Source organism: Callorhinchus milii, unplaced genomic scaffold, assembly GCF_018977255.1.
Source record: "Callorhinchus milii isolate IMCB2004 unplaced genomic scaffold, IMCB_Cmil_1.0 Scaffold18, whole genome shotgun sequence".
Lineage (NCBI taxonomy): Eukaryota > Metazoa > Chordata > Chondrichthyes > Chimaeriformes > Callorhinchidae > Callorhinchus > Callorhinchus milii.
In genome coordinates, this window is record NW_024704759.1 from 2,415,999 (window position 1) to 2,430,508 (window position 14,510).

A 14,510-nucleotide genomic window follows, 5' to 3' on the forward strand; every position below is an offset into this window, starting at 1 on the left:
ATTGCCATGTCTATCAGACCGCCTGACCCTTAACAGCGGATCGCGCTGCGTGAATGACACGCTTTAGAGGCTTCAAAGTCCGTCATTATCTGGAGAGGCTTTGCCGACCAGGGCGGGGCTTTGTGCTAGCTCGGTATCCTGTGGTGTGTTGTTCTCCTAGACGGGGAAGAGGTACCGAGCTCATACAACAAATTATTGCCCTTGTCCCAAAATACACAGTCAGCTCACTTTACAATATATTCGTGATTCCATCGTTTGCAGGTTCCTCTGAGGGTCTTGGATCACAGAGAGCCCCACAATCCGTTAAACAAAATAATAATAATAATTTAGCCACTCTGTCCACGACTGTTTGTGGGACGCTGCTGTGTGCAATTGGCTGCCGCGTTTCGCCCACAAAATATACAGTTAATTCACTTTACAGCGTATTGTATGAAGCACTTTGAGACGTCTCGACGATTTGACAAGGCGCTATGACAAACACAGGAATTATTCTTATTATAACAATCAAGTTCATTCAGAAATGTTCTTTATTGTTGCCTGAGATGAGCGCTGAAATCAAACCGAGGTGTCGTCGTGCTCTCGCGTGTCAACAAACGCCTGGCAGCAGCAACCGGTCAGAAGATAGCGAGTATATTTTAATAGCGATCGCGGTAGTTTGCACACATGACAGACACTGTTTGAAGGTTTACGCACAGGCATCAACATCTATTTGCTGGCTCGACACTTTAAAAAATTATTTTAACATGTAAACACACGTGTAGATTACAGGAGGCTCGAGCAATACTGATGCACGGCTTCACATGAAAGATATAGATAAGTGCCCAAATACTCTTTAAATCTGACATTACAGTTCAATGCTAAACTCCAAATACAAGTTAGTGGTTACAGAATAACAACTCGCTACGCTGTCTGGAAGCAAGCCAAGCTTCAGTGGTTTGCTGTACGGGAGAGCGAATTGAAAATAAATAAATAAGTCAATCAATCAATAAATAAGGCAGACGATTGATTTTAAATCGGAAATGAATCGAAATTAAAAAGTACTTTGCGTCAAGCGCAACACTCTGAGGTGTTGGTGAGCAGGAATTGTTCTCGTTGTTCCAATCAGGCTGTGCGGCAAATGCATTTTTAAAACATCACGTTAGCAGGAAAGCTGTCTTATGTCTTATGCTGTCGCCGTGCAAAACGGTGGGTTCCATTTAGCAACATGCGTCCAAAAGATCCTTTGCCGTAGTTCGCCTGGTGTGCTTATGCAGTATTCCGAATTGTTTCGAAATTGAATCCTGAATCATAGGAACACGCCTTCTTGCTGCAGCTACTGAAGAGGCGAGACATTTATCTGACGTCTGTTAATCTGGCAAAACACCACAATTATGTTCTGGAAACGAAAGGGTTAATATATTCCACTCCTCCTCCCCCCCACCCCTCCCACCGCTCCCATTGAACCGCTGACCCGTTCAACCAAACTCAATGTTCTTTTTCTCACATGGAGAGGCATTATACAAACTTGAGAGCTGCTGTGTATATTTGGTGAGAAATCTCTGCCTCAGACAGAGAGTGTTTATAAATATTCTCCCCCACTCTGCCCACCACCACCAAACCCCCTGCCCACCCACCCTGCCCACCACCACCAAACCCCCTGTTCACCACCACCAACCCTCCTGCCCACTCCCACCACCAGTCTTGCATTAAGACATTCCATATTTGATTCCATTGCTAGTACTTTTGCCTCTGAGTCTAGAGGTTGCAGAGGAAATACAGTATCTAGTTTGGGACGCAACATGTCCAGCGACGGGCAGGATGGTGGAAGCCGAACTGGATGGGCCTTGGTCTTCTTTCGCTGAGTAAGTTATTATGTTCTTAGGGGTTCAAACCCCACATTGTGACTTGATCTCAAAGTCCGGGTTGACACTCCACAACGAGGTTGGGGGAGTGGGTGAATGGGAAGAGTGCTGGGTTATCTCAGATGCCGTCCTTTGGGTCAGATGTTAAACCGAAGTGCCTGTTGAGGTGGTCGTTAAAGATCTGGTGACGCTATTGGAAAAGAGATGGGAGTCTCTCACTCCCAGTGTCCTGGGCCGACAGTCCTCTTGATGAATGGGCTGTACGCTTGGTTGGCTGTTTGCGGATTTGCAGAACCAACAGCCTCTAATCTCAAATCCACAGTCACTACACTTGACAACAATTCCCCGTGAAGGGCTTGGAGAGTGCCTGGTGATATGGGCGCCATAGGATCAGTATAGGGACAGCAGCAGGAGTAGATGATGACTTTGTTGGGTATCATTACCGAGTTTGAAAGCCTGTCATCCGCAATGATTCTCAAGACAGACGCAAAGCCCCCTCACTTTCCCAGAATCCAGGCTCGTCCATTTTCATAACACTGTCCTGCACCACCAGAAAAAAAACAACCCTCCCCACTAAAGGGGGTTTATTTCTTTTCACAAAGCTGTTATCTGAGTCAACTCCACGTTGGAGTTCATCTTGCTCTCCTGCTGGCCCGTGGGTGAAGGGGCCCTGCCCACGTCTAGTCATGCCACGTTCTCGGTCCGATCTGTGTTCTTGAGGGAATAAGCCGCACCCCGGGTGATGCTCCTCATCCCGTTGGACGCGGCGAGGTCCTTCTTGAAGGCAGACGGGAAACAGAACTCCTTGAAGCACCTCTTGAAGTTCTCGTCCAGGAAGGCGTAGAGGACGGGGTTGAGGCTGCTATTGGCGTAGCCCAGGGCCACGCAGAAGTGGAGGCTGCCCATGATGGCTACGCTGGTTGGGGGGCCGCTGACCGCCAACACCAGGACGAAGATGTGGATGGGAGTCCAGCAGATGATGAAGACGGCCACTACCACCAGGACCATCCGGGTGATGCGTCGCAAGTTCCTGTCCTTCTCCTTGGAGCCCGACAGCACCCGCCCGCTCCGCAGCCTCCTGAGCATCAGGGTATAGGAGACGGTGATGATGGTGACAGGGATGACAAAGGAGAAGAGGAAGACGCAGATTTTAATGGTGGGCTTCCAGTACGCGTGGGGCTGGGGGTGAACCAGTAGGCACTCCACGGCTGGAGAAAAGAGGGAAAAACAGACAAAACAGGGAGGAGGGGAGGGAAGACGGGGAGAAAAGAAGACAACGTACGTTAACATTAAAATGTTCTGCCATTTGTCTCCTTGGGACGTCCTTCTAATGTGAAAGGAGCTGTTATAAATGTAATTTTGTTGTTGCTGTTGTCTTTGCATTAAGGAACTCTCAAAACGCTTCATAGATTTTACTGTAAAGTGGATTGACTGCGTATTTGTGGGCGAAACTTGCCAGCCAATTGCGCACAGCAGTGCCCCATAAACAGCTGTGGATTGAGTGACCAAAATTATTATTATTATTTATTTTGAAGGGATTATTAACCCCGGAAAAGCGATCCATCAATCACATAACAACCGGGTTCCTACTTACTGCTAGGTAAACAGAAGTGTGTGGAGTAAGGACACTTGCCTAAGGTTTTTCCGTGTCTGGGAATTGCACCTGGGTCCTCTGGCGTTGTCTCTCTCTCTCACCCCCTCTCTCGCCCTCTCTCTCGCCCCACCCTCTCTCTCGCCCTCTTTCGTGACTTACCATTGTTTTCCGATTCAGCTGATCCCCAAATCATTGCGGGAATTCCCACCACGGAAGCCAGGACCCATATGCAGACGTTGATGATCTTGGCGTTGTGCAGAGTCCTCATGTCCAGCGCCTTGACGGGGTGACACACGGCTGTGTAGCGATCCACACTCATGACCGTCAGAGTGAAGATGCTGGTGAACATGTTGTAGTAATCAATGGAAATGGTGATCTTGCACAGCACGTTCCCAAAGGGCCAGGAGCCAAGGAGAGTGTCTGTGGCCTGGAAGGGCAACGTAATTAATTCTAACGCATCCGCTAGGGCCAGGTTGAAAATATAGATGTTGGTCGCTGTCTTCATCTTGGTGTACCTACAGGAGGAGGGAGGGAGGGAGAAATTATACAACACTTGAACACTGCAACTTATCCTTCATTGACCAATTAACCCGTTGACCAGGAAACCGGGAGAAACTCCATCCTCGTCTCCAATGAGATTATAATAACAATAACAATCCTTGCATTTGATATAGCGCCTTATCACGTCTTCGAGACGTCTCAAAGCGCTTCACAGGATATACTGCAAAAGGAATTGACTGCATGTTTTGGGGGTGAAATGCGGCAGCCAATTGCGCACAGCAGTGTCCCACAAACAGTCGTGGATTGAGTGACCGAATCATTTTTTTTTAAGGAATTATTACCCCCGGTAAAGCGATCTACCAATTGACTAACAACCTTGTTCCTACTTACTGCTAGGTAAACAGAGGTGTGCAGAGTAAGGAAACTTGCCCAATGTTTCGCCCTGCCGGGAATCGAACCTGGGTCCTCTCACTTGCGAGGCGAGTGCTCTAACCGCTGAGCTACAGGACTCCAAATTATTGGATCTTTCACCCACAAATACACAGTCACTCCACTTTACCGTATATTCTGTGAAGAGCTTTGAGACTTCTCAACGACGTGCAAAGATCATTATGATTATGTATCTTTAACTCCACCTATACATATATATATAGAGATACAATAAACTTCTGATAACTTGCCCGTGGCTTAACATGTCACTCACTACCCCTTAAGTCATCATGCTGTCAATATCTCAGAGGCATTTATTTATGTATTGTACATATGCCTAACTCCCCACTCCTGATAACGTGTCAGCATTTTTATTGAGTTAAACATCCACGTTTGGAAATTGACCAATTTTAGCTCCACAATGGATCAGGATTGTGTAGGGACGAGAGAAACTCAACAGCGCAAACCCGATGTGACCGGATGGTGTGGGTTTTTTGTACTGTTCCATTCTAGGATTCTGAATTTTTTTNGTGTGTGGGGAATAAAAATGGACTAAGTGTGGCATTGATTTTACCTCCTGTAATCACTCAGGTATCACAGCAGTGCTCCTCTTTTTCCCTGCTGTCCTGTTCTGCCCACTGTAATTGAGAACGCTGTTTTTTCCATTTGTTGTCTCTTGATGGTGTAAAGCACAGAGCGACGGTTGTTCTGCCAAACGACTTTGTTCCTCGAAGGAACGGACGGTTTAGATTTTTGATCAGGTGAAATCCCTTTGTCTGAGCCATTTACTACATTTCGCTAAGACCTCAACCAACCTTCATACAAGCTATTAAACCTTCAAATCACACCTCTAGTGATATTGACTGTATTTTGTTTTGCCCACAAAATACACGGTCAATTCACTTTACAATATATTCTGTGGAGAGCTTTGAGGTGTTTTAACAATGTGATAAGGCGCTCTATCAACTGCGAGTATTATTATTATTAATAGTAATTCACACACAATAAAATTGGGTATTCACTTCATGGCTGATTGTGGGATGTCGCTATGCGCAAAATCGCTGCCAAATTCACCCACAAATTGGGCAGTCACTACACTTTGAGCACTTTGAGACATCCTCCTGACGTGAACTGCACTGTATCAAATGCAAGGATTATTATATTAGGTGCACAGCTGCGCACAATCTTATTGTTCAGATTAATTATCCTGGTCAATAGTGACCTAGAACAAAATCTATTAGCATAAACAACATTGTGGATGGAGAATTTATCTTTTCTGTTTTTCATGTATTTATTAATTAAGCCAATTAGATTTAATTCACTTGCACAGAAAACAAAGTGTGTTGTAAATCAGACAACCTCTACGCACTAAAAATGTCTGGGTCAGAAGGTTTGTGGGCTCAAGCCACACCTCAGTGCAGTCTTCTTTTCCTCTCTATCCACAGAGGATTTTATGATCAATACTTTATGATGCACTCACTACTTTCGAATGTGATGGACAAAGAAATTACATGCTGGTGTGTGTGTCTGTGTGGGTTCTGGGACCATTTATACCCTTGAAAAANCTGATCTACAGATCAGGGAAAGCAAAGATTTAATGTGCATACTGATTTAAATAACATTTTAAGAATATAAGACATCTTTTTCATTAGGAAGGAACTAAAGAGACAAAATATACATCTGATTATTTTTGTTTTACTTTTGGATGTGGAGTCAAGGATGAAAGGGGAATTAGACAGTCGTCTGTAGCTCATTTCATAAAAGATAATAATAATAATCCTTACATTCGATGTAGCGCCTTATCAAGTTGTTGAGACATTTCAAAGCGCTTCACAGAATACACTGCAAAGTGAATTGACTGTGTATTTTGTGGGCGAAACACGACAGCCGATTGCGCACAACAGCATCTGACAAACAGTCATGGATTGAGTGACCACATTATTATTTGGGCAATCACTCCCCCTAGTCTCATCTCAAATGATTGCACTCAGTGTCGGTGCTAATTTGGAGTGAAGTTGGATTTGAAGTGAGTCACTCACATCGAGTGGTAATTGGTGACATAATCAAATGCTTCCCTTTTACATTGTGTAGCCAACACAAAAGGTTGAACAATAACATGGAGTGTCTGAGAGGATGATTGCACATTTAAAAAAGCATAATTTTCTCCGCTCGTCTCTGCTGAGTGCCTAAAATAAGGCAACACGCAGTTAATCTCGCCATTAAAACCGTACTTCATAACCCATATACAGGACCTGCGGCAATCTATAGTAAACTGTGGCAAGCCCTACAATTAATTGTAAAAGGCATTTGTTTGTATTTCCCGTTGAGAACGTGGATTTGCTAATATCTGGTCATTAGAGCATGTGAGAAATTATATATTAAACTCAGCACATTCATTCATTCATTCACTGCAGTGACTTTAAAGCTTGAAATTAGCTTCCCTCCCTCCCGCCCACACACACACACCTTTATAAGAATATAAGACATTTTTTTTTCTGTGTATTGTAGTGGTTAGAGCACTCGCCTCGCAAGCAAGAGGACCCTGGTTCGATTCCCGAGGCAGGGCAAAACCTTAGGCAAGTTTCCTTACTCCGCACACCTCTGTAGCTAGCAGTAAATAGGAACACAGTTGTTAGTCAATTGGTGGATCGCTTTCGGGGCGTGATAATCCCTTCCCCAAAAAATAAATACTAATAATTTGGTCACTTGGTCCACAACTGTGGATACTGCTGTGCGCAATTGGCTGCCACATTTTGCCAACAAAATAAACAGTCAATTCATTTTACAGCATATCCTGTAAAGCACTTTGAGACATCAAAAGACGTGAAAAGTATCAAATGCAAGGATTATTATTATTATAGGTATGGTGCACAGTAGTTGTGGGAATGTGCAGATGTACACTGGGATTGCTAGCTGGGTTACCCATCCATCAATGATCAAAATGCTTTTTTAAACGGCAATAAAATTTAGGATGGATTCCTGGGATTCAGCTGGTATAAAGGAACCATTGTAGTCCTGCGTAAAATGTACTGGAGTTTTTTTTATTTAATAAAGAAACATTTAATCCCTTGATGTCGATAACAGCCTTGTGTGATATAGTGTTTTGTCTGGAGTGAGTACTGGCAGTCAGACTGCAGTGCTGGTCTGTGAGCAAAGCCACATCTGTGTTGCAAGAAAAAAAATCCAACAGTGTGCTTTTAGCTAATAAAGACAAGAGAGGCACTTTGGTTTCGGTGAAGTATTGGGAAATGAACAGAGACCATACAGAGGCGTAGAGCTGGAAGATCGTATCTCATGGGAGGTAGATACAGAAATTCTCTTGAATTATTTCTGTGTATTGAGTTCCTACACACTACAATAATAATAATCCTTGCATTTGATATAGCACCTTATCGTGTCATCGAGTCGTCTCAAAGCGCTTCACAGGATATACTGTAAATACTGACTGTGTATTTTGTGGTTTGCAGCAGCCAGGTTTGCACACAGCAGCGTCCCACAAACAGCCATGGAGTGTGTGACCAATTTTGGTTTGGGGGGATTATTGGCCAGGACACCGGGAAGAGAGAAACGTTCTTCTCTTTTTGAATTGCGCCGCGGGATATTTAACTTCCACTTGAATAGGCAGACGGGGTCTCGGTTTAATACCTCATCTTGAAGGACGGCACCTCCGACAATGCAACAGTCCCCAGCGCTGCATTGAAGTGTCAGTTTAGTTTGTGTGATCCCAAGTCCGACGTGGGGCTTGAATCTACAATGTTCTCCTCCCAGTGTCCTGGCCAACGATTCCTCCCAAAATAAAATTGGTCACTCACTCCGCGACTGTTTGTGGGACGGACGCTGCTGCGCTCAAATTGGCTGCCGCGTTTAACCCACAAAATATACAGACACTCCACTTTATAGTATATTCTGTGAAGCGCTTTGAGATATCTCGACGATATGATAAGGCGCTATATCAAATGCAAGGATTGTTATTATCAACTTGGCTGTCTGAAATGGGAATAAATCTTTTGCTTTATTGAACAATAACCCCCACAATTATTCCGTCTGTGACAAATTAAGCCAGAAGCCTTGACACAAAGCTTCCTTTTGATGTTTTGTGTCGGTCAACTGTGAAACGGATGCATAAAATCAAAGAGCACATTAATTCGCAAATAGTTAACTGGGGTTTTGCAAATGAATGCAATTCACTAAAGGCTTACATCTTTAGTTTGTACACAAACTTGCATGTATTAATTAAATGCTTAATAGAATGAAATTGCATCCAGCTGTGGTAACATTATGTTTTGTAAGTAAAGAGAGTTGAGTAAACTGAAATTAAGCACTGTGCAATATGTTTTGTATTTAGATTTGGTTGAAATAACTTCTGAATGCTATACTTGCCACGTTTTTAATTAGAATAGCATTTGAATAACAGAGCAATGCTTAATAATTTGCTGTTACATCTTCCACGTTGGGAGGACGTCATAAAGCGTTTCAGAAGATGTGCACAGCAACGTCCCACAAACAGCTGTGAAGTGAACAATCAATTTCATCTTGGGGAGCGGGGATTGTTGGCCAGGACACCAGATTGTAGCTCAGTGGTTAGAGCACTCGCTTTGCAAGTGAGAGACCTGAGTTCAATTCCAGGCAGAGGGCGAAACCTTGGGCAAGTTTCCTTACTCCACACAGAGCCTAATAATAAACCCTCCAAAACCAAAAACAATAATAAATTGGTCATTTTCAATCTACGACTGTTTGTGGGACATTGCTGTGCGCAATTGGCTGCCGCGTTCGCCCACAAATATACAGTCAATTCACTTTACAGTGTGTTCTGTGAAGCGCTTTGGGACGTCCTCCCGACGTGAAAAGCGCTATATCAAATGCAAGGATTATTATTATTATTATTATTATTACTGAGACTTGTATAATAATAATCATAATAATTGATGCATTTTATGAAGCGCCTTACCACATCGTCGAGACATCTCAAAGAGCTTCACAGGATGTACCGTAAAGTGACTGTAGTTTGTGAGCGAAACGTGGCAGCCAGTTGCACACAGCAATATCCCACAGTCATGGATCAAATTATTATACTGTTTACACCAAAAAACGATTGTATTTGGGGGAATGGATTGGGGCGGTGGTGGGGAGAGGGGAAGAACCTCATTGCTGAAGGACTGTCTGCAATTAATTTGGTGTATCAGATGGGGGGAAAGGTTATGATCTTACATTTAGTGAAAGCCACAGTAGCCCAGTACACACTGTGAGATTGATAAAAATGTACTTGCACTGCAATCATCTTTGCTATCCAACCAATTTTGCCCACAAGATACACAGTCAATTCACTTTACAGTATATTCTGTGAACTGCTTTGAGATGTCTCAATGACAAGATAGGGCTTGATATCAAATACAAGTATTATTATTAATAAGTTGCATTTGGTGAAGAGTGAAGAGCGACGAGAAGAGAAATTCAAACCTTTTTGCTTAATGCACTTGAATAACAAAAATAATTAAAAACAACAATAATAACAACAAATATACATTAAAGGGACATTTAGATTTATCATAATCATTGAATATGTAACCTGCTTTTGCGCTATGATGTTGGAAACAAATTATCTTTTATAAAAGAGGATGAAACAAAGGACTGTGAATTAAATACACTGGACTCCACTCCATGGAAATATACTCCTTGCATTTGATTTAGCGCTTAAATCACGTCATTGAGATGTCTCAAAGTGCTTCACAGTGGAGTGACTGTATTTTGTGGGAACAAAATCTTACTCTCACCTTCCAAATGCAGAACCAAAAACACACCAGGAAAATGTTTTCTCTCATTTCATCATATCAGAGTTCTCTCTATATCTACACAGTAAGATACACATATAAATCCACTTTACAATATATTCTGTGAAGGCTTTGAGACGTTTCGACGACGTGATAAGGATATATAAGTATATGTACACATAAATATATATCCTCATCACGTCATTGAAACGTCTCAAAGCCCTTCACAGAATATATTGTAAGGTGGATTTATATACATCTATATATACATATAAATATACCGTAAGATTTATACCCACATCAATAGTCACATTAATTCCTGTTAAGAGATCAGACATCAGTCTGGCTGGAAGGTGAGTTATCCAGTGGGAGTATATAATACAGTATATAAACCGCTGTCTCACTGAGCATTATTTACTGCATTGTGCAAAATATTCTGCTGTGTATTTCGAGCTGTTATCATATAGCTTTTCCTCCTTCAGGAGGCGCCCGAAGGCTGAGAGAGTGAAGCTGAGAGAGACCAGAATATTGGCTTCTCGTTAAATAACACTGTTTATGTATTAACTCTGCAGGTCAATCATCACTTGCTCACTTACCTTACTGAGGATTGAAATGCCATCCACAAACAGTGTCTGTGTGTGGCAGTGTGTGTGTGTCAGTGTGTCAGTGTGTGTCAGTGTATGTGTGTCAGTGTATGTGTGTGTCAGTGTCTGTGTGTGTGTATCAGTGTATCAGTGTGTATGTGTGTCAGTGTATCAGTGTGTGTGTCAGTGTGTCAGTGTGTGTGTCAGTGTCAGTGTGTGTCAGTGTGTCAGTGTGTGTGTCAGTGTGTGTGTCAGTGTCAGTGTGTGTCAGTGTATCAGTGTGTGTGTCAGTGTCTGTGTGTGTCAGTGTGTGTGTCAGTGTCAGTGTGTGTCAGTGTGTCAGTGTGTGTCAGTGTGTCAGCGTCAGTGTGTGTGTGTCAGTGTATCAGTGTGTCAGTGTGTCAGTATCAGTGTGTGTCAGTGTGTCAGTGTCAGTGTGTGTCAGTGTGTCAGTATCAGTGTGTGTCAGTGTGTCAGTGTCAGTGTGTGTCAGTGTGTCAGTATCAGTGTGTGTCAGTGTGTCAGTAGCAGTGTGTGTCAGTGTGTCAGTGTGTGTCAATGTGTCAGTGTCAGTGTGTGTCAGTGTGTCAGTGTATGTCAGTGTATCAGTGTGTATGTCAGTGTGTGTGTCAGTGTCAGTGTGTGTCAGTGTATCAGTGTGTGTGTCAGTTTCTGTGTGTGTCAGTGTGTGTCAGTGTCAGTGTGTGTGTCAGTGTCAGTGTGTGTCAGTGTCAGTGTGTGTGTCAGTGTGTGTGTCAGTGTCAGTGTGTGTGTCAGTGTCAGTGTGTGTGTCAGTGTGTGTGTCAGTGTCAGTGTGTGTGTCAGTGTGTGTGTCAGTGTCAGTGTGTGTCAGTGTGTGTGTCAGTGTCAGTGTGTGTGTCAGTGTGTGTGTCAGTGTCTGTGTGTGTCAGTGTGTGTGTCAGTGTGTGTGTGTGTGTGTGTGTCAGTGGAGACTTACCTGACAATGACATACATGACCAGACAGTTTCCCAGTAGCCCCACCACACAGACCAGCAGATACACAGTGATGATGGTGGTCCTGATGGCGGGTTCCCACTCCGCTATCGGGTCACTGCTGTTGTCCGACCACTGATCCGCGGCGAACCCGTAATTGTCATCACTGGAACCGTTCAGATAACCCGAGAGATCTCCAACTCCAACCCCATCCATAGTGCCAACACACACTCACACCCTACACCAGAGAGAGGGGGAGAGAGAGAGGGAGGGAGGGAGGGGAGGGGGAGAGTGACAGAGAGAGGGAGGGGGAGGGAGGGAGAGAGGGACAGAGAGAGAGAGTGACAGAGAGAGGGAGGGAGGGAGGGGGAGAGTGACAGCGAGAGGGAGGGGGAGGGAGGGAGGGAGGGAGAGAGGGACAGAGAGAGAGAGTGACAGAGAGAGGGGGGGGGGGGGGGGAGGGAGGGGGAGAGAGAGGGAGGGAGAGAGGGACAGAGAGAGAGGGAGTGACAGAGAGAGAGAGAGGGAGGAAGAGAGGGGGAGAGTGACAGAGAGAGAGGGAGGGAGGGAGAGAGGGGGAGGGAGGGAGGGAGAGAGGGGGAGGGAGGGAGGGAGAGAGGGTGAGAGAGAGGGAGGGAGAGAGGGAGTGAGTGACAGAGAGAGAGAGAGTGACAGAGGAGAGATGGTGAGAGAGAGAGGGAGGGAGTGACAGAGGAGAGAGGGTGAGAGAGAGAGAGAGAGAGGGAGGGAGGGAGGGAGGGAGAGAGGGTGAGAGAGCGGGAGGGAGCGACAAAGGAGAGAGGGTGAGAGAGAGAGAGGGAGAGAGGGTGAGAGGGAGGGAGTGACAGAGGAGAGAGGGTGAGAGGGAGGGAGGAAGAGAGTGACAGAGGAGAGAGGGTGAGAGAGAGGGAGGGAGTGACAAAGAGAGAGAGAGGGGGGGAGAGTGTGTGAGAGGGAGAGAGTGACAGAGGAGAGAGTGAGAGTGTGTGTGAGAGAGAGAGTGAGGGAGAGAGTGTGAGAGAGGATGTGTGTGAGAGAGAGAGAGAGAGAGAGGGAGAAAGACAAAGTGTGAGAGGAGAGAGAGGCGCTTTAAACACAGCACAAGCGAAAGGCGCTTAATTTGCACAGATTGCAATCTTGCTTCATTCGTTCCCCACCCCCACACCACCACCACCACCCTCTCTCTCTCCCTCTCTCTCTCTCTCCCTCTCTCCCTCCCTCTCTCTCTCTCTCTCCAGCAATAAGTTACACCAAACGCACAGCAAAGAAAGCATCACAGCAAAGCGGATTGCATTGCATTATATGCATGACATGTACACACACACATATAATAATAATAATAATAATAATAATAATAATATAATATATATAAATATAGCGCACAATTTGGGTTAAACACCTCTGGGATTTTTCGAGGGAAGGAGGGTTTCGATGCAGAATCGTGCTGGAAATGCAAAAGCTTCTCTTCCCCCTTTTGCTCAGGGTCTAAGCGAAAGCTGGTGGGCAAGTAGGCTGCTCTCTCTCTCTCTTTCTCTCTCTTTCTCTTTCTCCCCCTCTCTTGTCTCCTTCTCTTCTCCCTCTCGTCTGTGTTGTTGCTGTTTGGTGCTGATGCTGAGCTCTCAGGACAAGATGATGCGAAGCTCTCTCTCTCTCTCTCTCCCTCCCTCCCTCCCTCCCAAGTTGTGCTGTGAGTTTGCAAGCTTCAGACAGGCTTTTCTGAGTGTATGTGGTGTCTGTGAGAGAGAGAGAGAGAGGGAGGGGTGTGTGTGTCTGTGCAGAGAGACAGAGGGGGGGTGGGGGGGGGGTGGTGTTTAGGAGCACTCAGGCTGACTTGTCCTTTGCAAAGCCCACAATGTACACCTGCAGTTGCACTGTTTTTCCTGATGGATTGCACTGCCTTCACCTTATTATAAACCGCAACTTGTCTCCCCTCCCTCCCTCCCTCCCTTCCTCTCTCTCTCTCTCCCCCTCCTATCACTCCCTCCCTCCCTCTCTTATTCATTCCCTCCCTTCCACACACACTCCTTCACTCCCTCCCTTCCTCACTCCCTCACTTCCCTCATTCATTCACTCCCTCCCCTCTCTTACACTCTTCCCCACTCTTGCCCTCATTCACTCCCTCCTTTCCCTTTCCTGCCACTCCCTCCTTCCTTCCACCACTCCCTCCTTTTCATTCACTCCCTCCCTCCCACATTTCAGCGCCTTGGGATGTCCTCCTGACGTGAAAGGCACTCTATAAATGCGATCTTGTTGTTGTTGTTGGAAGCCACTCCACCCCCATCTGGCGATGAGTTCCGTGTTGTAACGTGTGCGAGTGGATGTTAAAGTTCCCGCGGAGCTATTGGAAAAGCCATAAAAAAAATCTAAATGTCCCTCCTGCTGTGTCTCTGCCCCACAGTCCCCCAGATAATAATTTTGTCGGCTTCCCGGCTTTTTGCAAGATATTTGATGTGTGCAATTGGCTGCCGCGTTCACCTACAAAATACACCATCATTACCGTTTGAGACGAATGGACAGTGTGCTAAGGCGTTATATCAAATGCCAGGATTATTATAGTTACTGCTGCTTAACAGAAGACATTGGGCTGTTATAATCCCTTTAGTACTTTGGTTTTAGGGTTAGCGGGAGCTGAGATGGCCTCCCGATGTGAAAGGTGCGATATTAAATGCAATTTGTTGTTGTGGTTGTTGTTGTTAACACTGCAGCCCAAAGCCCTCATGGTTAGGGTGGAATGACTGCAATCATGTTATGGTTTCACACTGCATCAGAACACGCTGAGCAAAGGGTGAGGCTGACTGTCGCTTTGCAGAATAATGGTCCTTGCATTGTGTAGCTGCCA

The 14,510-nt window shown here is 45.2% G+C and overlaps 1 protein-coding gene across 1 annotated transcript; it reads right to left on the reverse strand.

The window, feature by feature from the left end:
- Positions 1–2,030: 2,030 nt before the first annotated feature.
- On the reverse strand, positions 2,031–11,910 carry LOC103189921 (delta-type opioid receptor). Its single transcript, XM_042341812.1, has 3 exons — positions 11,676–11,910; positions 3,595–3,950; positions 2,031–3,049 (listed from the first exon to the last, which is right to left on the reverse strand). The coding sequence occupies exons 1-3, from the start codon at positions 11,885–11,887 to the stop codon at positions 2,526–2,528; spliced, it is 1,092 nt and encodes a 363-aa protein (XP_042197746.1). The 5' UTR covers positions 11,888–11,910; the 3' UTR covers positions 2,031–2,525.
- Between the last annotated feature and the right edge of the window lie 2,600 nt (positions 11,911–14,510).

Coding starts and splice junctions, on each gene's coding strand:
- LOC103189921 (XM_042341812.1), bottom strand. CDS start 11,887: ATGGATGGGGTTGGAGTTGGAGATCTCTCGGGTTATCTGAACGGTTCC. Junction 3,951..11,675: donor GTCATGTATGTCATTGTCAG/GTAAGTCTCCAC, acceptor CTCCTCCTGTAG/GTACACCAAGATGAAGACAG. Junction 3,050..3,594: donor AGCTGAATCGGAAAACAATG/GTAAGTCACGAA, acceptor TCTTTTCTCCAG/CCGTGGAGTGCCTACTGGTT.